The sequence below is a fragment of the Erpetoichthys calabaricus genome, chromosome 4 (assembly GCF_900747795.2).
Source record: "Erpetoichthys calabaricus chromosome 4, fErpCal1.3, whole genome shotgun sequence".
Taxonomy (NCBI): Eukaryota; Metazoa; Chordata; class Cladistia; order Polypteriformes; family Polypteridae; genus Erpetoichthys; species Erpetoichthys calabaricus.
Genome location: NC_041397.2, coordinates 3,331,973 through 3,354,456, shown reverse-complemented (window position 1 = coordinate 3,354,456; position 22,484 = coordinate 3,331,973). Strand labels below are relative to the sequence as shown.

The 22,484-nt window shown below is 42.5% G+C and overlaps 1 protein-coding gene across 4 annotated transcripts in view; it reads right to left on the bottom strand.

The window, feature by feature from the left end:
* Positions 1-22,073, bottom strand: part of stxbp5l (syntaxin binding protein 5L) — a 553,303-nt gene extending 531,230 nt beyond the window's left edge. For 2 of the 4 annotated variants that reach the window (XM_051926381.1, XM_051926380.1), the window contains exon 1: positions 21,137-22,073. In XM_051926381.1, the coding sequence (XP_051782341.1) occupies positions 21,137-21,313 (177 nt within the window). In that variant the 5' untranslated portion in view covers positions 21,314-22,073. The remainder of the gene's footprint in view (positions 1-21,136) is intronic. The other 2 variants (XM_051926382.1, XM_051926383.1) reach the window with 1 other exon arrangement.
* Between the last annotated feature and the right edge of the window lie 411 nt (positions 22,074-22,484).

Sequence of the window (22,484 nt, the reverse complement as noted above, 5' to 3'; positions counted from 1 at the left end):
GCAGATTTCCAAGACGCAAACCACTGTTAAGCAAAAAGAACAATAGGGCTCGTCTCAGTTTTGCTAAGAAACATCTCAATGATTTCCAAGACTTTTGGGAAAATACCTTGTGGACTGATGAGTCAAAAGTTGAACTTTTTGGAAGGCAAATGTCCCGTTACATCTGGCGTAAAAGGAACACAGCATTTCAGAAAAAGAACATCATACCAACAGTAAAATATGGTGGTGGTAGTGTGATGGTCTGGGGTTGTTTTGCTACTTCAGGACCTGGAAGGCTTGCTGTGATAGATGGAACCATGAATTCTACTGTCTACCAAAAAATCCTGAAGGAGAATGTCCGGCCATCTGTTCGTCAACTCAAGCTGAAGCGATCTTGGGTGCTGCAACAGGACAATGACCCAAAACACACCAGCAAATCCACCTCTGAATGGCTGAAGAAAAACAAAATGAAGACTTTGGAGTGGCCTAGTCAAAGTCCTGACCTGAATCCAATTGAGATGCTATGGCATGACCTTAAAAAGGCGGTTCATGCTAGAAAACCCTCAAATAAAGCTGAATTACAACAATTTTGCAAAGATGAGTGGGCCAAAATTCCTCCAGAGCGCTGTAAAAGACTCATTGCAAGTTATCGCAAACGCTTGATTGCAGTTATTGCTGCTAAGGGTGGCCCAACCAGTTATTAGGTTCAGGGGGCAATTACTTTTTCACACAGGGCCATGTAGGTTTGGATTTTTTTTTCTCCCTAAATAATAAAAACCACCATTTACAAACTGCATTTTGTGTTTACTTGTGTTATATTTGACTAATGTTTAAATGTGTTTGATGATCAGACAAACATGCAAAAGAATAAGAAATCAGGAAGGGGGCAAATAGTTTTTCACACCACTGTATATTGGTATCATCTGCAAACTTTACCAGCTTGTTCTTTATTTTCCAATCTAAATCATTTATAGATATTAAAGATAGCAGTGGCCCCAGCACTGCCCCCTGCTGGTCACCACTCTTATCTTCTGAGTTCTTATGAGGTTCCTCACACCATCACCCTCTGCTTCCTGTGTCTGAGCCAGTTCTGCACCCATCTACAAACATCACCCTGAACTCCCACTTCTTTTAGTTTGATGCCCACCCTCTCATGTGGCACCTTATCAAATGCTTTCTGAAAGTCCACATCAATAACATCATCTGCTCCTCTCTGGTCGTATCCTTTTGTTGCCTCCTCATAGAATTCCAACCTGTTAGTAAAACACGACCTCCCTCTTCTGACCCCATGCTGACTGTCCTGTCCTTGCCAGGTGTTGCTCAATCTTCTCCTTAATAATTCCTTCCATTAATTTTCCTCTGATGTCCATTAAACTTACTGGCCTAAAGGTGCTTGGATCTGCCCGATCATATGAGGGGATGATATTTGCCATTTTCCAGTCCTTCAGAATGTCCCCAGTGTGCAGTGACTTCCTAAACATACTGTTGGTGTCAAGGGTCTCTATCTGCACTCGCTGGCCTCCTTAAAAACTCTGTGGTGAATATGATCTATCTATCTATCTATCTATCTATCTATCTATCTATCTATCTATCTATCTATCTATCTATCTATCTATCTATCTATAGTGCCTTTCATATCTATCTATCTATCTATCTATCTATCTATCTATCTATCTATCTATCTATCTATCTATCTATCTATCTATCGTGCCTTTCATATCTATCTATCTATCTATCTATCTATCTATCTATCTATCTATCTATCTATCTATCTATCTATCTATCTATCTATAGTGCCTTTCATATCTATCTATCTATCTATCTATCTATCTATCTATCTATCTATCTATCTATCTATCTATCTATCTATCTATCTATCTATCTATCTATTATATAGTGTCTTTCATGTCTATGAATTGCCCATTCATTGTATAAATGAACTAATTCAAGTTTAGGGTCCGGAAATTTCCCAGCAGCCTTTGATGCACGATTGTGAACAGTTCTGAATTGGAACTCCAGTTAATTGCATTCTTTAATTATGAATGAATGAAGGAATGAATGAGCGACCTTTGTAATTCTGCTTAACTCCATGTAGTCTCGACATGCTGACCAGACCTGTTGCCTGCTAGCAGCCCTGTGATTTTTCCGTTTGCTGTTCTTTTTGTAATTTCCCCGACGTTCGCGGGTTTTCAGATTTAGCGGAGGAATCGCACGTCATGTGACTCGGTGACGCAGACGATTCAGTGTCCAACTCGAAAGAGCCGGCGAACAGCCGGCGGCGCTTGCACATGCGCTTTAAACATCTACTTGCAACAAGAAACGCGCCAAGGCCGTCACGCATGCGTCAGACTCTAGTGTTGCGATCCACGGAATCGATACGTATGACGTCAGAAAGCACGCCTGTCCGGCGAATTGCCCATCACAAACACCGACAGCTGAATGGCCAAAAAACCGCAGCCCGGCTGCCCGCCTGGACCCGCTCTGACGCTGCCTGGCTGTTCCTTGAAGAATGTCGCCGTTTCCTGACAAGATTCATTTCCCGTTTAGTGTTTTATCACGTGGACCTGTGCCTCGGGAAGGCGCTATATAACAGGACGGCTTGACGTGTTCACGATTATTAACGGACCTGGCGCCCCCTCCGTCGCCATTGCGCGACTCTCAACTTTTTCACATGTTAACGCGCGCGTCTCGCATGGCCGCCGCTCGTCCCCGCGCTGTATTATTTACTTATCATCAGCATTACTCATCGCATTTGTCTTCGGGGGGATATGAACGACGCTGCTCACTTATCATAAATGGCATATTAATGTGAGGAAGTTCATGAGAGAGAGTTGTGGCTTTATGATATTAGCATGCAATATTTATGCGATCGCAGTGTCTGGCAACTTATTATTTGTCTAATCCTATTTGGTGCTCATCCCCAGACATTTGGTCAGCTTTGCAACTGCTTTTTTCCGCGGTGCCGCCTTCGCTTGGCTCAATTATTCTTCAGCGTCTGGAGGCTCCTTCTGGCAGCAGGATAAACAAGCAAACAAACCAAAGAATAAAGAAGTCCTCGAGGGGGGCACCGAGGGGGGTGCTGTCTCATCACATCGCCGGGGACCTGGCATCATATCCAAGCCCGGTGTGTATCTGCCGGCGGTTGACGTACGGGCCACGTGGATCATCATACTACTCTGAAGTGAAAGGCGCTATACAAATGTAACATGGACTGATGACATCCTGTGTTGTAACAGTCAAACAAACAGAAGGCTAAACAAGTCCTAGACGGGTGGCACAGGTAACCAGGGACCTGGGATTAAACTGAAGCAGTTTACTCGTGCGCCCCGTGTGCCACCCTGTTCTACTGAAAGGTGTTTTTGACAGTGTTTACTGTGAAAGGTGCTATATGAAACACTGTTTGATGGTGCCCTGTGTATTACAGCATTAAGCGAGCAAGCAGACTAAATAACTGGAGTCCCAGAGGGGTGGCACGGTGGGGTTTGTGGCCTCATGGCACCTGGGACTTGGCATCGAATCCAAGTCTTGTCAGTTTCTGTGTGCAGTTTACTCGTGTGCCCTGTGGATCATCGTCTTGATTTGAAAGTCACTTTTGATAGTGTGGTCTGTGAAAGGCGCTATATGAATCAGATGCTGATTGATGGTGTCCTGTATTGTGAACCAGAAAATAAATAGGGGTGGCACCTAGGGGCATTCTGCGTCGTGGCTCCTGACACCTGGGCCAGCCAGTTTCTTTCTACGATTTACATGTGTGCCCGATGTGCCATTCTGATATAATACGGTTTTGCCAATGTTCTCTGTGAAAGGCGCTATATAAAGTATGATTTGATGGTGTCCCGTATGGTAAACAAGCAAACAGACTTAATAAGTCCTAGAGGGGCTTAGGGACTTGGCACCGAGTCCAAGCCAAGTCAAATTCTGTCTGCAGCTTACGTGTGTGCCCTGCAGATCATCGTGATGGTCTGTTCTGTGAAAGGCACTATATAAACCAGACGCTGACCAATGGTGTCCTGTATTGTAAAAGGATAAACAAGCAGACAAACAGCAGACTTTAATGGTTGGCACAGTCGGGCATGCTGCCTCATGGCTCCTGACACCAAAGTTCAAGCTGAAGCTTAGCCAGTTTCATTCTTTTGCTCAGAGTTACATCTTCTTATTCTGAAATGGTTATGGGTGAGGATTCTCTACGTGAAGTCACCTCTAGATGGTGCTCTGTGTAGGACGATGACAACTAAAAAAACAGATGAAAGAAGTCCTAGTGGGGTGGCACAGAGGGGCGTGCTGTCTCATCACTTTAGAGACCTGGCATCACATCCACGCCTGGGTGCCCTGTGGCTCATCTTGTGACTTTGAAATGTAGTGTGCTCTGTGAAAGGCGCTATACAAGTCAAATGTCCATTGATGGTGTCCTGTATTGTTGAACGGTAAACCACCAGGCTGGCGCCCGGCTACTTTCTGTCTGCAGTTTGTATTTGTGTTTGATGTTCCATCTTGTTATTCTGAAATGTTTCTTGACAGTGTTCTCTGTGAAAGGCGCTATATGGAACACTGTCTAAACCAGCAAGCAGACTAAACTATTAAGCAGGTTAGAAAATGACACGACATTTAATAATCAAAAGTACATTGCATTTGTCATTTCAACAGATGGTACCTCACAAACAGTCAGTCATTCTCCAACCTGCTATATCCTAACACAGGGTCATGGCGGTCTGTTGGAGCCAATCCCAGCCAGCACAGGGCTCAAGGCAGGAACAAATCCCACCACAGGGCACCAGCCCACCGCAGGGCACACACACCCACACAATTTAGGATCGCCAATGCACCTAATTTGCTTGTCTATGAACTGTGGGAGGAAACCCACATAGGCACGTGGAGAACATGCAAATTCCATGCAGGGAGGACCTGGGAAGCGCACCCAGGTCTCCTTACTGCGAGGCAGCAGCGCTACCCACTGCGCCACCGTGCCGCCCTACCTCAGAAACATTTGCAACAATAAAATGCATTACTAGAAATGTTTGCAACGTGCCACCTGTTGGAATGGAAAATGCAATGCATATGTCTCTGTTATATGCCATTTGGTATGGGATTCATAAAAGCAGTGGTAATGTTTGGAATGCAGCATCTGTTGGAATGACAGAGATATAGCAACTGGACAGATACACAGACACACAGATTTTTGACCTTTTAATAAGGTGGGTATGTTAACTTCTTCTCACAAAAGAATTGTTGTAACTTTTATTTGTTGCTACAATGCCTGCTATTTATCTACAGACTGGTCAGTTTCTGCAACTGTTGTCTGCACTTTCTGCCCCGCGCCTTATCTCATCTCATCAATGCTAGAAACTTTTCCAAAAACTTTTCTAAACACTCAGCTACCTTTGCTTTGCAAGCAGACTAAACTAGTCCTAGAGGTGCTGGCACAGTGGGGCATGTCTATCTCTTGGCACCAAGGTCCTGGCATCAAATCCAAGTCTGGTCACTGTCTGTCTGCTCTTTCCACATGTGCCCTGTGTGCCATCATGTTAATTTGAAATTGATTTTCTGACAGTGTTTTCTATGAAAGGCGCTATACAGAGCACTGACTGATGGTCTCCTGTATTATACAAGTATTAACCAGCAAACAGACTAAACAAGGCCTAGAGGGGTGGCACAGTCGGGTCTGGATCTCATGAACACTTGTCACTCATGGCACTAAGGAGCCTGGCCAGTGTCTTTATACAGTTTATGTGAGATTATTTTGGTGCTTTCAAAAGTAGTGTGCCCTGTGAAAGGTGCTATATAAATCAAACACTGATTGACGGCCTCCTGTATTATACAAGTATTAACCAGCAAACAGACTAAAGTTGTCCTATAGGGGCTGGCACAGAGGGGTGTGTCTATCTCTTGGCACCAGACTCCATCCATCCATCTATTTTCCAACCCGCTGAATCTGAACACAGGGTCACGGGGGTCTGCTGGAGCCAATCCCAGCCAACACAGGGCACAAGGCAGGAAACCAATCCTGGGCAGGGCGCCAACCCACCGCAGTTGGAACCAGAGTCCTGTCACCAAATCCAAGCCTGCTCACTGTCTGTCTGTGGTCTCCATGTGTGCCCTGTGTGCCATCTTGTTAATTTGAAATTGATTTTCTGACAGTGTTTTCTATGAAAGGCGCTATACAGAGCACTGACTGATGGTCTCCTGTATTATACAAGCATTAACCAGCAAACAGACTAAACAAGGCCTAGAGGGGTGGCACAGTTGGGTCTGGATCTCATGAACACTTGTCACTCATGGCACTAAGGAGCCTGGCCAGTGTCTATATGCAGTTTACTTCGTGCCCTCAGGATCATCTTGGTACTTTCAAAAATAGTGTGCCCTGTGAAAGGCGCTATATAAATCAAACACTGATTGATGGCCTCCTGTATTATATAACCATAAACCAACAAACAGACTAAACAAGGCCTAGAGGGGTGGCACAGTGGGGTGTCTGTCTTTTGGCACCAGAGTCCTGGCATCAAATCCAAGCCTGGTCACTGTCTGTTTGTTATTTCCACATGTGCCCCGTGTGCCATCTTGTTAATTTGAAATTGATTTTCTGACAGTGTTGTCTATGAAAGGCGCTATATAGAACACTGACAGATGGTCTCCTGTATTATAAAAGCATTAACCAGCAAATAGACTAATCAAGGTCTAGAGGGGTGGCACAGTTGGGTGTCTGTCTCATGGACACTCGTCACTCGTGGCACTAAGGATCCTGGCAGTTTACTTGGGATCATCTTGGTACTTTCAAAAGTAGCGTGCCCTGTGAAAGGCGCTATATAAATCAAACACTGATTGACAGCCTCCTGCATTCTTCTGACAGGCAGATCCAAAACTTGCCTCTTGCGATGGACGGGTTCATCATGTAGGATCAACGCCATCACCTGGCAGCCCCCTCTAAGTGGGATAAAGTGGGTTAGAAAAATGGAGGGACAGACTGCATGGAGACTCTCACAAAAACGAGAAGTGAAGATGACTTTGGACGGACGATCGTTAATTCCCAGCCTAACTGGCCCGTTTTCCATTTGAACGTTTTCAGCCACATCTCTGAAGATCTGCGGTGGGCTGGCGCCCTGCCCGGGGTTTGTTTCCTGCCTTGCGCCCCGTGTTGGCTGGGATTGGCTCCAGCAGACCCCCGTGACCCTGTTGTTAGGATATAGCGGGTTGGATAACGGATGGATGGATGGATCTCTGAAGATCCAAGTCCTCCATAAAACACTTTGTGCTAAAACAAGACCTCAGATTTGGTTACAAACTGCAAAGTGAAGCAGCAGCCATCGCATTAAGAAAAATCAATTTGAAAACTCAATCATTTCTACACCCAAACGCTTTCAAAACGCCTGCTCCTGAGCAAAACACGGAATAATCGGCCGTTGAAGCGAAAAAGAAAAAACGGCGGACTTTCCGGCCAGCTGGGCTCCTCCACCAGGCTGCTGCCATGACTGCCCACCCAAACACGGGGGTCCGGGGTAGAGCATCCCCATCACTGACAGTCAGCAGCTGCACCAGACAGTACTCAGAGTCGGGCCAGTTTATTAGGCACACCCTCAACGACACACAAATTCATCACCCACACATACACAGCACGGCCAGTTTATTAGGTACACCCCTCCCACAATCGTGTGGTGGTCTCCACCGCAATGTAACACAAAGTGGGGAGCAGGCCTTCAAAAACAAACAAAAAAAAATCACACGAAATGCCAGACCAGACCCCCAAGCCCCTAAGCCCACCCCCACTTTCAAGTTGGGGCCTGTTGGATTTACTCAGACCCCAGGCAGCCAAGCCCCAAACTCAACAGGGCAGGTTTTAGACCCACCCAGGCCCACAAAAACTTAAAAGTTCAAAGTCTTCAAATGTCGAGGGAAGTAAAAATGCAGTAATGGCCTCAAAGGAAGCTTCTGATCTTTAAAGATTTGCTCAAAAGAATTCAACAAGAAACAAAGAGGAGCAGAAATACGTCGGAAAACCAAACAGCAAACAAACCCAAGCGAGACGGTGGAGTCTGGTCAGTGTCTGCCACTACGGAGGTCACCCCTGAGTGCGGGTCTCACCATCTTCTCTTTATGGCCATCATTGTGTCACTTGGCTGTAGTTGGATGGCTGAGTAAAAGCACAAATCAGCAGAAGTGGGTGGGCACCTCGTACCCTCAAATGGTCACCACTGCTGGACGGGTAATGAGGTGACATTAAATTGTAGGTAGAAAGGGTGAGGTGGGTGACATGTCTCCTGTACTGTACTCACCACAACAAACACATTCATAATAATATTCAAAATACATTTGAGCTCAGTTATATAGCGCCTTTCACATGCTCAACATTATGAGACTGAAGAGCTGCGGTTCAGCTACTTGATGTTTTTCTACAATGATTGTGTCGTCACATGAGGAGTCAGAAGTGGGCACGGATTCTGTGACGGGGTCACTTTATAAGGTGCCTGCCTGGTCATACATCCCTAAAAAAAGAGCCACAATGTCATCCCTGGCAGGTCTGGTGACTTGGTAAGTGTCACAAAGGGAAGTGACCACTAGGGGAAGACCTAAGTGTGCGTAAGTCAGAATGAAGGCAAGGAGCTGCTCCATGGCAGTGAGGCATTGTGGATAAGAATTTAGGTGTGAGACCCACAGGCTGAGGGTTCAAATCCTTCTACTGACAGTGTGTGACCACGAGCAAGTCACTTCACCTGTCTGTGGAGAATAAATAACAAAAGAAATGAAATCAATCAAATCTTAAATATCATATGCCAACTTGGATAAGGGCAACAGGCAAAAATGAAATAAGTAATAAAAGAATAATTAAAAAGGCGCTATATAATAAATTATAGATATGAAAGGCACTATACAATAGATAGATAGATAGATAGATAGATAGATAGATAGATAGATAGATAGATAGATAGATAGATGTGAAAGGCACTATATAATAGATAGATAGATAGATAGATAGATAGATAGATAGATAGATAGATAGATAGATAGATAGATAGATAGATAGATAGATAGATGTGAAAGGCGCTATATAATAGATATGAAAGGCACTATATAATAGATAGATAGATAGATAGATAGATAGATAGATAGATAGATAGATAGATAGATAGATAGATAGATAGATAGATAGATAGATAGATGTGAAAGGCACTATATAATAGATAGATAGATAGATAGATAGATAGATAGATAGATAGATAGATAGATAGATAGATAGATAGATAGATAGATAGATAGATAGATAGATAGATAGATAGAGGAGTGCAGCTGGTTTAGTTAGTTATTTTGTGTTCTGAAGATCAGAGTTTAACTCCAACGTGTGGCAACTTTATTTCCAGGGCAGTGTGGCACTTGGTTAAGGCTGTCTAGCGCCCTGCTGTGGAGAGTACAAGTCCAAGCAGGTTTTCCTCAAGTTGTTCAATTCACTGGTGAGAGCTCATCTGGAGTTTTGGATCCAGTTTTGGTCTCCATATTAAAAACAGACAAAGCAGCACTAGAGAAAGTTCTGAGGAGAGCAACTTATCTGATTGAGGATCGTGGGGAATGAATGAGGAGGAAAGACTGAAGGAGCTGAACCTTTGAGATGACACGACTGAGGTGTTTAAAACTGGGAATAAAGTTAGTATGGTGGCTCCCAGCTGTCACCAAAAAGAGAGAGCAATGCTGGAGAAAGTCCAGAGAAGAGCAGCTCAGGTGGTTGATGACCACAGGTAGAGCGATCAGTGAGAAAGCCATTAAAAAGTCTAATAGGATGTTGGGTTTATAGCGCTTTGATATGTAGAGTTTAGAGTACAAGTCAATGGAGGTTACCCTTAAATAGTAATGAGGCCTCACCTAGAAGTTTGTGCAGTTTGGGTCTCTCTGATACAAGAAAAGACAAAGCAACGATAAGAGAAGTTGTTCAATTCACTGGTGAGAGCTCATCTGGAGTTTTGGATGCAGTTTTGGTCTCCATGTTAAAAACAGACAAAGCAGCACTAGAGAAAGTCCAGATGAGAGCAACTGGGGTGATTCAGGACCATGGAGAACAAACAGTAAGAAACCCATTTAGAGAAAGCGTGAAAGCCATTAATAAGACTAACAGGAGGTTATAAAGTGCCCTGCCGTAAGGGTTACAAGTCACAAGAGGTCCTGCTTACGCTTTTTAACACACTGGTGGGACCTCACCTTGAGACCTGTGTGCAGATTTGGTCTCCATGTTACAAAAAAGACAAAACAAAGTCCAGAGAAGAGCGACTCGGCTGATTCAGGACGTCTCAAGGCAGCAATGGAGGAAAAATTGAAGGAGTCGAGCCAAACATCAGAACCCTTGAAAACAACTGATGAGAAACCACCATAATTTACTGCAATTAAATCGAGATAAAAAGACAACGTGACTCAAGTGTTTAATTATGGACGGGGTTTGTACTGTGAGTCCCTGCTGTGACTTTAAAATGTCTTCAGTGTTTTACACACCCGGAGAGTGAAAGTGGAAACGTTTGGACAAATCAGCATGAGCACAGGATACGCTGAACCTCAAAGAACTTGTCGGGGTCACCGATGTTTCAGTTGATGGTCCTCAGAGAATTTGGGTCCACCTTTGTTTATCTGCACCCTGCACCACAATGTGAACCCCGACCCATACCCTTCACCCTTAAACTCATCATCTTGGATTTCTTCTGGCAGACTGAGCAGTCAAATCAAACGAGACCTCCTAAAAAGAAGGTGCTTTGCTTCGGTGGGTGCCTTCTGCTTGACCCGTAACTCTTCCATTAGGATATTTTTTGCCAACCACAAGCTGCACTTTTGAAGATCAGAACAGCCAAACAATTAGTGTGGTAATGCAGACTGTCAGCCATATTTAATGAATGACTTAATTATACCGAGAACAAAGGTGACACGTTCAGCATGTTAGCTTTTATGTAAATGATGCCATTTATGCGCTAACCAATCATCACGTTTCGTGATTCAAGTATTCCGCCGTGATTTTGACCACAAGCTCCATGTCCTCCTTTCCATTTTTCTATCATCTCACCAACATGAAGTGGTAGGTAAATTAAAATTACATTTAAACATTAAACAGGATACAAAGAACAAGACGTGTTGTATTGTGACCAGCTGAACGGTGTGTTACTTAATGTATACAGCACCCTACAGTGCTGTGAGAAAGTATTTGCCCCCCTGCCTAACCTCCTCCGTCTCTGCAGATTTTACACGATAGGTGGCTTCGGCCCTTTAGACAAAATGGAATATTAGAGAGAGGCAACCAGCATGAACACACCGTGCTGTTTTTAAATCAGGGCTTTCTAAATTTAAGGGACAAAGTCAACCAACGATTTATGTTGCCCCTCTGTGACAGTCCGGATTGGCTCCTGCAGCCTGTCACAACCTGCACCCGAAACCGTCGATAACTGGGATGAGCCTGGCGATGAGGACACTTAACAGACCCATGGGAGGAGCTTTTATTGTAACCAATCCAAAAGGATCCCAAAAGTGCTGTGTGCCCTCCATAACAATTAAACAAATAAGTAACCCCAATAAAATCAGGAGTGTGTGTAAAGGTTCAAAGTCAATAAATAATCCATAAAACATGGGCTCTGTCTGGTCTTACTAAAACCATAGCCAGCCTCAGTGTTCGTTCTTAATCTGCTCAACATATGATCTGCTCAGTCCATCAACAGGAGAGGTCAACTCTCACCAGGGCCCGCACTCCTGGGGTCACTGCTTGGGTACCCCAAGCCCTACTTGTGTCCCTCACCTCCATCTGTCTGCATCTACGGGGACCCCATGAGCCCCGATCCATCTCCTTCATAGGTCTATTCTGCTCCCTGACCCTGGCCCTCCAAACCCTGCTGTCCACTGAACAGCACGCATGAGCAAAAAGTCCAAAAGGGGAGATGAAATATGCTGATATAGGACTATGGAGAGCGGAAGAAAAGCCACTAAACTGTTTCAGAACCATGGAGGCGCAACCAGGCTGATTCAGATTTATACCTTTTTAAAAATATATACAGTATATGATATGGATTGGAATATAAATAACAACCTGGTTAATTTTGGAGATAATACCAAGATTGGTGGATTGGCAGATAATTGAGAAGCCATGGAATCATCACAGAGGGACTTGGACAGCATGCAGGTTTGGGCAGATTTGTGGACGATGAAACTTAATGTCAGTAAATGTAAAGAATTACACAAAGGAAGTAAAAATGTGAGGTTTGAATAGAAAATGGGACGTCTAAAAATCGAGAGTACATCTTAGGAGAAGGATTTAGGAGACATGAGGAACTCAATGCTATCGACTGCCAGTCAATGTTCAGAAGCCATTAAGAAGGCTAACAGAATGTCTGGTTATATAGCGCCTTGATGTGTGGAGTACAAGTCACAGGAGGTTCTGCTCAAGCTTTATAACACACTGGTCAGGCCTCATCTGGAGTCCTGTATGCAGTTTGGTTCTCCAGGCTACAAAACAGACATAACAGCACTAGAAAAGGTCCAGAGAAGAGCAACTAGGCTTATTCAGGACCACGGAGAGCAATCAGCAAAAAAGCCTTTAAGAGAAACAAGAGAAGGCTATTAAGAAGGCTTAATAGCATGCCAGCTTATATAGCGCCTTGACATGTGGAGTACAAGTCACAGAAAGTCTATAACACACTGGTGAGGCCTCATTTGGAGTCCTGGGTGTAGTTTGGGTCTCCAGTCTACAAAAAGGACACAACAGCACTAGAGAAAGTCCAGAGAAGAGCGACTAGGCTGAATCAGTACCATGAAGGCTATTAAAGAAGGCTAATAGCATGCCAGGTTATATAGCGTGTGGATGTGTGGATTACAAGTTAAAGAAGCTATACATGAGGTATATAAAACACAAATGAGACCTCGTCTGGAGTGTGGTGTGTAGAAAAACAAAAAGAGATAAGAAAAAACACAAAATAATGCTAGAGAAAGTCCAGAGAAGGGAGAGAGACCAGGCTGATTCAGAAGCACAGACTGAGAGAGACGAGTAGAATCGTTTTAGTTTAAACAAACAGACATTAAGGGGTGACATAACGGAAGTATTCAAAATCATAAAGGAAACTAATATGGTGGATCACAACTGTCAGGAAAAACAAAGATAACGGCGCAATTAAGAAAGTTCAGAGGAGGGCAGCTTGGATGATTCAGCACCATGGAGAGCAATCAGCGAGAAAGCCATTAGGAGGAAAAGAGAAAGCCATGATGAGTGCTAAGCAATGGATGCGAGATTATATAGCGCTCTGATGAGTAGAGTATGTCAAGGGGGCTTGTGCTTGGGGGTATATAACACCCTTATGAGACCCCATCTGGAGTATGGGTTTCAGTTTAAGTCTCTGTATTATATTAAAGAAACATCTGTGCTGGAGAAAGTGCAGAAGAGCGAAGCCAAGCTGATTCAGGACTGAAGACAGACAGACAGCTGGAGCTGAAAAGTTTCAGTTTGAACCAACAGACATTCAGGGGTGACAGGAGAGGAGAGGACCGAATTCTAAGAGGACTTAGTCGAGTGGACCCCTACATGAGAACACAGGGCCACAGCTGGAGTGAATTGCATGCAAACATTAGAAAGTGTTTTATTTATATCTCTTAGCTCAATGGTTCTCAATCTGTGGGGCGGGCCCCCCTAGGGGTGTGCAAAGTAACAAAAAGGGGGTGCGAAGATGTGAAAAAAGAAAACAAGAATCAAAAATATGAAAAATACATCTATTGAAACCAAAACTTAAACTACATTCTGATACTAGAAAAATAAATATAGAGTTAAGATAAATGTCAATAAAAGTTAAGTAGGTATAATAAAATATGCATCTATGATATATCATTAATTAAAAAAGAACAAGTTGGTATTAGTGGGCTCCTTTCAATAAAATGTTAGGGGGGGGTGCGATTAAAACTGTTATGAAAACTGAGGTTGCAAATACTTAAAGGTTGAGAAACGCTGGCCTAGCTGATGAAATAAGTGACCAGGAAGTGCTGTTAGACAATAAGACTTGTGGGGCCCTGAAAACTCAGCATGATGTTATTCTGTAGAATTCTGATGGAATGGCATTTGAGAACATGTTGACCTGAATGTCCTGTGTTTTGTCCAAATTGTTTAAAATTTCGAATATAATTTACTAATGAAGCCTCCCCTGGAGGTCTGTTATGGCCTCCATTTTTCCTGCCACCAGTATTTCCAGTCCTCAGCTCATGTTCACCACATAGAAAGGGGGGGGGGGGGGTTGCCTGTCAGCCCCTCTCTCTACATACCTGACCTCGACTCATGAAATATTGGTGGCTTCCAGCTTGCTAAGAAAAATAAAAAATACACAGGCACAGGCCTTTTTGTGATTTAACCCTTAGTATACTAACATGATATAATGCTTTTTTTCAAATATGCTCAGGATTCTCTTTGAATATATTCCAATCATCAACTTTAAAAATATACTTTTCTATGAAGCCAAAACAGATTATGCTTAAGCTTCATAACACACTAGTGGGACCTCATCTGGAGTTCTGTGTGTGGTTTTGGTCTCCATGTTATAAAAAGTCACAGCAACACTAGAAAACGTCCAGAGAGACGGGCAATTAGGCTGATTCAGGACCGTGGAGAGCAACTGGCTATTAGAATGGCTACTAGGATGTGGGGTTATATAGCGCCCTGCTGTGGAGAGTACAAGTCAAAGCAGGTTATGCTCAAGTTGTTCAATTCAATGGCAAGAGCTCATCTGGAGGTCTGTGTGCAGTTTTGGTCTCCATGTTAAAAAAAGACAAAGCAGCACTAGAGAAAGTCCGGAGGAGAGCAACTGGTCTGATTGAGGATCGTGGGGAATGAATGAGGAGGAAAGACTGAAGGAGTTGAACCTTTGAGATGACACGACTGAGGTGTTTAAAACTGGGAATAAAGTTAGTATGGTGGCTCCCAGCTGTCACCAAAAAGAGAGAGCAATGCTGGAGAAAGTCCAGAGAAGAGCAACGAAGGTGGTTGAGGACAACAGAGAGAGTGCGATCAGTGAGAAAGCCATTAAGAATGAGTGGGAAAGCCGTGAGAAAGTCTAATAGGATCCATCCATCCATTATCCAACCTGCTATATCCTACTACAGGGTCATGGGGGTCTGCTGGAGCCAATCCCAGCCAACACAGGCGCAAGGCAGGAAACAAACCTGCGCACCGCAGGGCACCAGCCCACTGCAGGGCACACCACACACACACACACATCAAGCACATACACACACACACACACACACACACACACACACACCACACACACCACACACACACACTAGGGACAATTTTAGATTCGCCAATCCACCTAACCTGCATGTCTTTGAACTTTGAGAGGAAACCGGAGCACCCAGAGTGCCCGGAGGAAACCCACGCAGACATGGGGAGAACATGCAAACTCCACGCAGGGAGGACCCGGGAAGCGAACTTGGATCTCCTAACTGCGAGTCAGCAGCGTTACCACTGTGCCACCCAGTCTAATAGGGTGTTGGGTAATATAGCGACATGATATGTAGAGTGCAGAGTAGAAGTCAATGGAGGTTATCCTCAAGTAGTAATGACGCCTCACCTGGAAGATTGTGCAGTTTGGGTCTCTCTGGTACAAGAAAAGACAAAGCAGCGATAAGAGAAAGTCCAGATGAGAGCAACTGGGATGATTCAAGACCATGGAGAACAACAAGTAAGAAAGCCTTTTAGAGAATGTGAGAAGGCCATTAAGGTGGCTAATGGGATGTTAGGTTATATAGCGCCCTGTATTGTAGAATAGAAGTCAACACAGGTTATGCATAAGCTATATAATTCACTAATTAGGCTTCGTCTGGAGTTCTGTGTGCAGTTTTATAAGAGATACTAGAGAAAGAACAAAGATGAGAGAGAGAGAGAAAGAGGGAGAAAGAAAGAAAGAAAGAAAGAAAGAAAGAAAGAAAGAAAGAAAGAAAGAAAGAAAGAAAGAAAGAAAGAAAGAAAGAAAGAAAGAAAGAAAGAAAGATAGATAGATAGATAGATAGATAGATAGATAGATAGATGTGAAAGGCACTATATCTCAGATAGACAGACCCTGGAGATGTCAGTTGCCCGTTCATATTACCGGACCCTGAAGATGTTTCTCCTCCTTGTGACATCACCTGGCTCCCCCAGTCCGTTCAGCACATTATAAAAGTTTTGATTTTCTCTGCTCTCACATTAATATTTCAGGTCCAAAGTTGTCTTCTTCTCCTCCTGCCAGTTTCTTGTGTCACTGCAGAGCTGCAGATTCTGCGTTCGACTGTGAAATGTGATATTCAGTTCAAGCATCGAGACCCTCGACATGCAAGTCAGAGTTTTTCATCTTGAGCTCTCATTATCTGTGGTGCAGCATCTGCCAATTACATAGCACCTTCACTTCTCCTATAGTGCATTTCTCTTATATAGTGTCTTTAATAGCTTTCGTTCATATAGTGCCTTTCGGATGGTTTACCTAATATCTAAGCTAGTGCTACCTTTCCTGTACAAGGTGTATGATGCCATTCCCGTCTCTCTGTCTGTCTGCCTGTCTCCCTTTTTTCTTTGTATTTTGCCGTTCACAGATCTCCCATCGACTGCCTTTCCTTCGTGTGTTGACGTCACGTACAGCTGGTATTCTATGATATTCTGCATTCATATTTTGCCTTTCCCGCACACACACTCTCGCATACGCAGTGCCTTTCATACTGAGTGGCATTAACTTCATGAAGTGCTCTTATCTGTTATACTGTATAAGATCTGTAACAGCCATCTCTTTTCAGTTTTATTTTGTAGTTCGTATATTTCTTTTAATGTGTTTGTCTTACAGTTTGTTCCATTTTTGATCTGTTTATCTTTTATATCCTACCTTTCAAGTGTCAGTCTACCTGAGCATCTCTAAGCTATTGTTGTTAATTTGACTGTAATTGTAATATAACTGGAATAAAGGTCTGAAGAACATGATGATAAAAAGATTTAAAATTAAAAAAATTCTAACATATAGTGCCTTTCATGCTTACCTGCCATTCTGTTAGTTATATAGCGCCTTTCACATGTTAATATTATATAGTGCTGTTCCTTTATATGGTACATATTGTCTTTCACATCTTCCTATTTGTGATGTGGCTCCTTTTGCACTTCTCTGTCAGTTTATTACTTATCGTCTTTCAAATCTGTCTGTTAATGAATATTTTAATTTCGTTGTACAATGTCTCATTGCTACAATGACAATAAAGATTTTGATTTATATCTTTCTGTTTATTACAAAGTGCCTATTTATCTGTCAATCTATGTATCATATAATGTCTTTTATATTTATACATAAATTACTGGTTTTCATATCTTACATATTGCACTTTGTATCTTTATATTTATTACATATTCTCTTTCATGTTTATCTATTATATAGTGCCTTTCAAAACTGTTTTTCAATCTATAAATAACAAATTGTATTTTGTATCTTATTTATTTAATAGCTCCTTTCAAATTTATCTATTATATATTGCCTTTCATATCTGTCTCACAAACTTTATAATATGAAGTGCATTTCACTTCTGTCTCTCCACCTAAATATTACATAGCGAGTATCTTTTTAGTTATTACATAGTGTCTTTCATATGTATCTATTATATAGTGCCTTTCATATCTCTATGTCTTTCAATCTATAAATAACAAATTGTATTTTGTGTCTTTGTATTTATTTAATATCTCCTTTCATATTTATCTATTACATAGTGTCTTTCATATTTATCTATTATATAGCGCCTTTCAAATCTGTTTTTCAACCTATAAATAACAAATTGTATTTTGTATCTTTGTATTTATTTTATATCTCCTTTCATATTTATCTATTATATAGTGCTTTTTCATATCTGACTCACAAGCTTTATAACACGAAGTGCATTTCACTTCTGTCTCTCCACCTATATATTATATAGCGGGTGTCTTTTTAGTTATTACATAGTGTCTTTCATATGTATCTATTATATAGTGCCTTTCATATCTCTGTGTCTTTCAGTCTCTAAATAACTAATTGTACTTTGTATCCCTGTATTTATTTTATATCTCCTTTCATATTTATCTATTATATAGCGCCTTTCAAATCTGTTTTTCAACCTATAAATAACAAATTGTATTTTGTATCTTTGTATTTATTTTATATCTCCTTTCATATTTATCTATTATATAGTGCTTTTTCATATCTGACTCACAAGCTTTATAACACGAAGTGCATTTCACTTCTGTCTCTCCACCTATATATTATATAGCGGGTGTCTTTTTAGTTATTACATAGTGTCTTTCATATGTATCTATTATATAGCGACTTTCAAATCTGTTTTTCAATCTATAAATAACAAATTGTATTTTGTATCTTTGTATTTATTTTATATCTCCTTTCATATTTATCTATTATATAGTGCTTTTTCATATATGACTCACATGCTTTATAACACGAAGTGCATTTCACTTCTGTCTCTCCACCTATATATTATATAGCGGGTGTCTTTTTAGTTATTACATAGTGTCTTTCATATGTATCTATTATATAGTGCCTTTCATATCTCTGTGTCTTTCAGTCTCTAAATAACTAATTGTACTTTGTATCCCTGTATTTATTTTATATCTCCTTTCATATTTATCTATTATATAGCGCCTTTCAAATCTGTTTTTCAATCTATAAATAACAAATTGTATTTTGTATCTTTGTATTTATTTTATATCTCCTTTCATATTTATCTATTACATAGTGTCTTTCATATTTATCTATTATATAGCGCCTTTCAAATCTGTTTTTCAACCTATAAATAACAAATTGTATTTTGTATCTTTGTATTTATTTTATATCTCCTTTCATATTTATCTATTATATAGTGCTTTTTCATATCTGACTCACAAGCTTTATAACACGAAGTGCATTTCACTTCTGTCTCTCCACCTATATATTATATAGCGGGTGTCTTTTTAGTTATTACATAGTGTCTTTCATATGTATCTATTATATAGTGCCTTTCATATCTCTGTGTCTTTCAGTCTCTAAATAACTAATTGTACTTTGTATCCCTGTATTTATTTTATATCTCCTTTCATATTTATCTATTATATAGCGCCTCTCAAATCTGTTTTTCAATCTATAAATAACAAATTGTATTTTGTATCTTTGTATTTATTTTATATCTCCTTTCATATTTATCTATTACATAGTGTCTTTCATATTTATCTATTATATAGCGCCTTTCAAATCTGTTTTTCAACCTATAAATAACAAATTGTATTTTGTGTCTTTGTATTTATTTAATATCTCCTTTCATATTTATCTATTACATAGTGTCTTTCATATTTATCTATTATATAGCGCCTTTCAAATCTGTTTTTCAACCTATAAATAACAAATTGTATTTTGTTTCTTTGTATTTATTTTATATCTCCTTTCATATTTATCTATTATATAGTGCTTTTTCATATATGACTCACATGCTTTATAACACGAAGTGCATTTCACTTCTGTCTCTCCACCTATATATTATATAGGCAGTTTCGTATATTTTTTAATCTCTCTGTCTTTTATATAGCGCCTTTTCTACCCATCTGTCCATGTCCTTCATCTGTGTGTGTGCCCACCCCACACGTCAAAGCTCCGCCCCCTCCTGCCCGCCCACCGGCCCGTCCGTTTTCTGGCGCTACAGCCCGCGCGAGCCGCCAGTCCTTCTATGTGTCTCGCGAGTGGAGCAGCAGGTCCCCAGCAGTCACACCTGCGGCTCCAGGAGGCGCTTGAGAAGCCCTGGACTGACGGCCGGCAGTGCGCGTGCGTATGGCGAGGCAGCGGGCGTTTGAGGAAGTGCGCGCCGTGCTGGTGATGCTCGCTCGCGGCTCGCTGGCTCCGAGAGGGCGGTCTGGGTTGAGACCTTCTAACTTTACGCGGCCGTCACCCTCATGCAGTTCGTTTCGAGTTCAGAATTGGGCAAATTTAAGGAGAGCGCCTTGAAGTGTTCGCTATCCTGAAGACCCCGAATGGACTGCTGTATTCAGCGCTGTGCGCCTCGGCGGTGGCGGGCTGTCAAATCGCTGATCGTGAAGCTCCAGTGCTGAACTCCCCGGTGTTCTCAGAGGTGCCTTGTCGCTCCGTCCTGCGGGACTCCTGAAGTGGAGTGACAACAAACACACTGACTCATGGGGGTGGGGGGGTATGTACGCACGGCGCCGCAACCGTAATAAAACTGAATGCGGAGAAGCCCGGCTGCCGAACTTACTGAACGGGTTATGGACAAAGAATCAATAAATGTATCGCTCCTTATGGAATGAATATGAGTTTAATAATCGACTGGAGTGTGAACGGCTGTGCACGGAAAGTCCTAATCGTCTACGAGCACAGCAGAAAGTCGATGAAAGGCGGCCATCCAATGGACGCTTCCTGACGGCGAGCCGCCGTGTTGTTGTGCGCTGATGTAACGTTCGCCTGACGGCCGTTCAGTTTCCTGGTTTAAAGGTTACTGTTGTTTCAGAGAAGAGGACTGCAGATGAAGTGGCGCCCATTCGCGAGATTTAAACACCTCGACTTAACACAACGCGCGTGAAAGGCTGAGAGACCCGACTTGGAAGCGACGCTTGTTGCAAAATGAAGCCCACCCGTGTCGACATTATTGTAAAAACACCGTACGCCGATTGAAGAATCTACGAGTTAAGAGCTTTCTCGGACTACCCGTTACATTACGAGTCCCTGCGGGCACATGTGTTCATCGCGTGTACTTGTGTGTGAATGGGCAGAATGCGGTTGGGTTTAAAAATGGAGTACGGTCTCCTGACGGTCTGTCATCTGAAGCCCGGCGCTATCCCCCAAAAAATAAACCTCCTGCACACCAGTCTCCTTGCTTTGGTGTGATCAATAAAAAATGTCTGCAAAACACACCGTTTATTTATTTATTTTTTCTTCTTTGCCTTGCCAGATAAAGGGGCCAGGGGCGTTGCTAACCCTACAGCCGCTCCATCTATCTGGTGATCCGTTCATCCATCCATTCATCCCCTGGAAGTTTCAGGAAGCATCCTGTCACTTCATTCGTGCGGAAAGCAGAGCGCCAGCCCTTTCATCTACAGAGCACCCCACACATGGCAGCGCCGCTCAATGCCACCACACATGGGCACCGGGAAACAAAGAGTGTCTCGGAGACTTGCGGTCGAGAACAAACGAGCCCGACTTACCTTACAGATCTGGAAAAGCTCCGAAGTGAGGGTCTCTTGGATTTCGATCTCTCGAGCAGCTACTCCTCCTGCAGAGGCTACGACGGTCCCACCTGGGCATACTGGAGCTCCCCCGGAGCTGACTGGAGAGGAGGCAGAGAAGCCGTCTAATACCTTCCAAATATTGAACTTCTTCATTTTAGAGAATCGAATGCAGAGAAATTACATTTATGCGGATCCACTTGAATGAGAAAGAAAATGGGGAAATAAAGGCAGCGTCCCTTTTTTAAGATTTATATTCGGTGTCTTTCCTCTTGGACCCTTTAATTTAGGTGTAGTTAAGAAAGTACCAAAAGAAGATCATTTTGTATGCGCAAAACACACGGGACGCGCACTAAAAAGAGTGCAAGAAAAAAAAAATACAAAATCGACAGATGGATGTATATGTATAGGGTTCAGTCAAAGAAGAAAAACGTGCCGCCCTCGTTTAAAGATTTAAATCATGAAACTTCTTCATTTTCTTTGCATGAAAATCGATCCATCGATCATCACAATAGAAAAAGATCATTAATTAAATCAATAAAAAATAAAATAAAAATATTGGCCAAACGTGCCCGATCCTCCTTTTCAATTTATATATCACCAAAGAGCAGGCGAAAATGCAACGCTATTAATAATTAATTGAATGTTAATAGCAGAGAGCTGAATGCTCGTGCCTCACTTTTGCATCGTTCATGATTTCATAAATCAAGGTGTCGGATCACACTGCTCCCGCGAGCGGACGGCTTTTATTTTGACTTGCTCGTGTAGGGATGAGGCTTGCGGGGACTTCGAATCAGCTCGCTGTGATTTTTTTTTTTTTTCTCCGAGTGGACCCCGCACCGCGCTCGCTGGCTCTGCTCGTTCTTTGCCGTGCCTGCAGTGAATGCGATCCGCTCTCCGTGGTGCTGAAAGCAAAAGCGCACGCTCCGCCTCTCGCTCGCTCCATTCGCCCCACCCACCGCTTGGAGCTGGTTGGCTGATTTCTTTCCTGATTGCGAAGTGTGGCCACCAATAGAATCCTCCTAACTGTGGGCCCTGCCTCGCGTGAAGGCCCGCCTCTTTTTCCGGTTGAGCGCGTGCTTAGCTTTGTTTGGCACGTCAGCTATCCTATAATAGTTGAGCCTACGGAGGTGCCAGGCAACAAACTCCGCCTTTCCCGACTTAGGACGGCGTTACTCCAACATAACAAACAGCCCGGTTTGTTTTGAAGTGAACTGGTGAGGGAATACCGGAGAGAGCCTCTGTTAGCGGTTACTTTTACTTTGGCGACTTTTCTTAAATCCTACGGGGAAAAAAAAAAACTTAAAGAGATGCAGCGCCGTCAAGG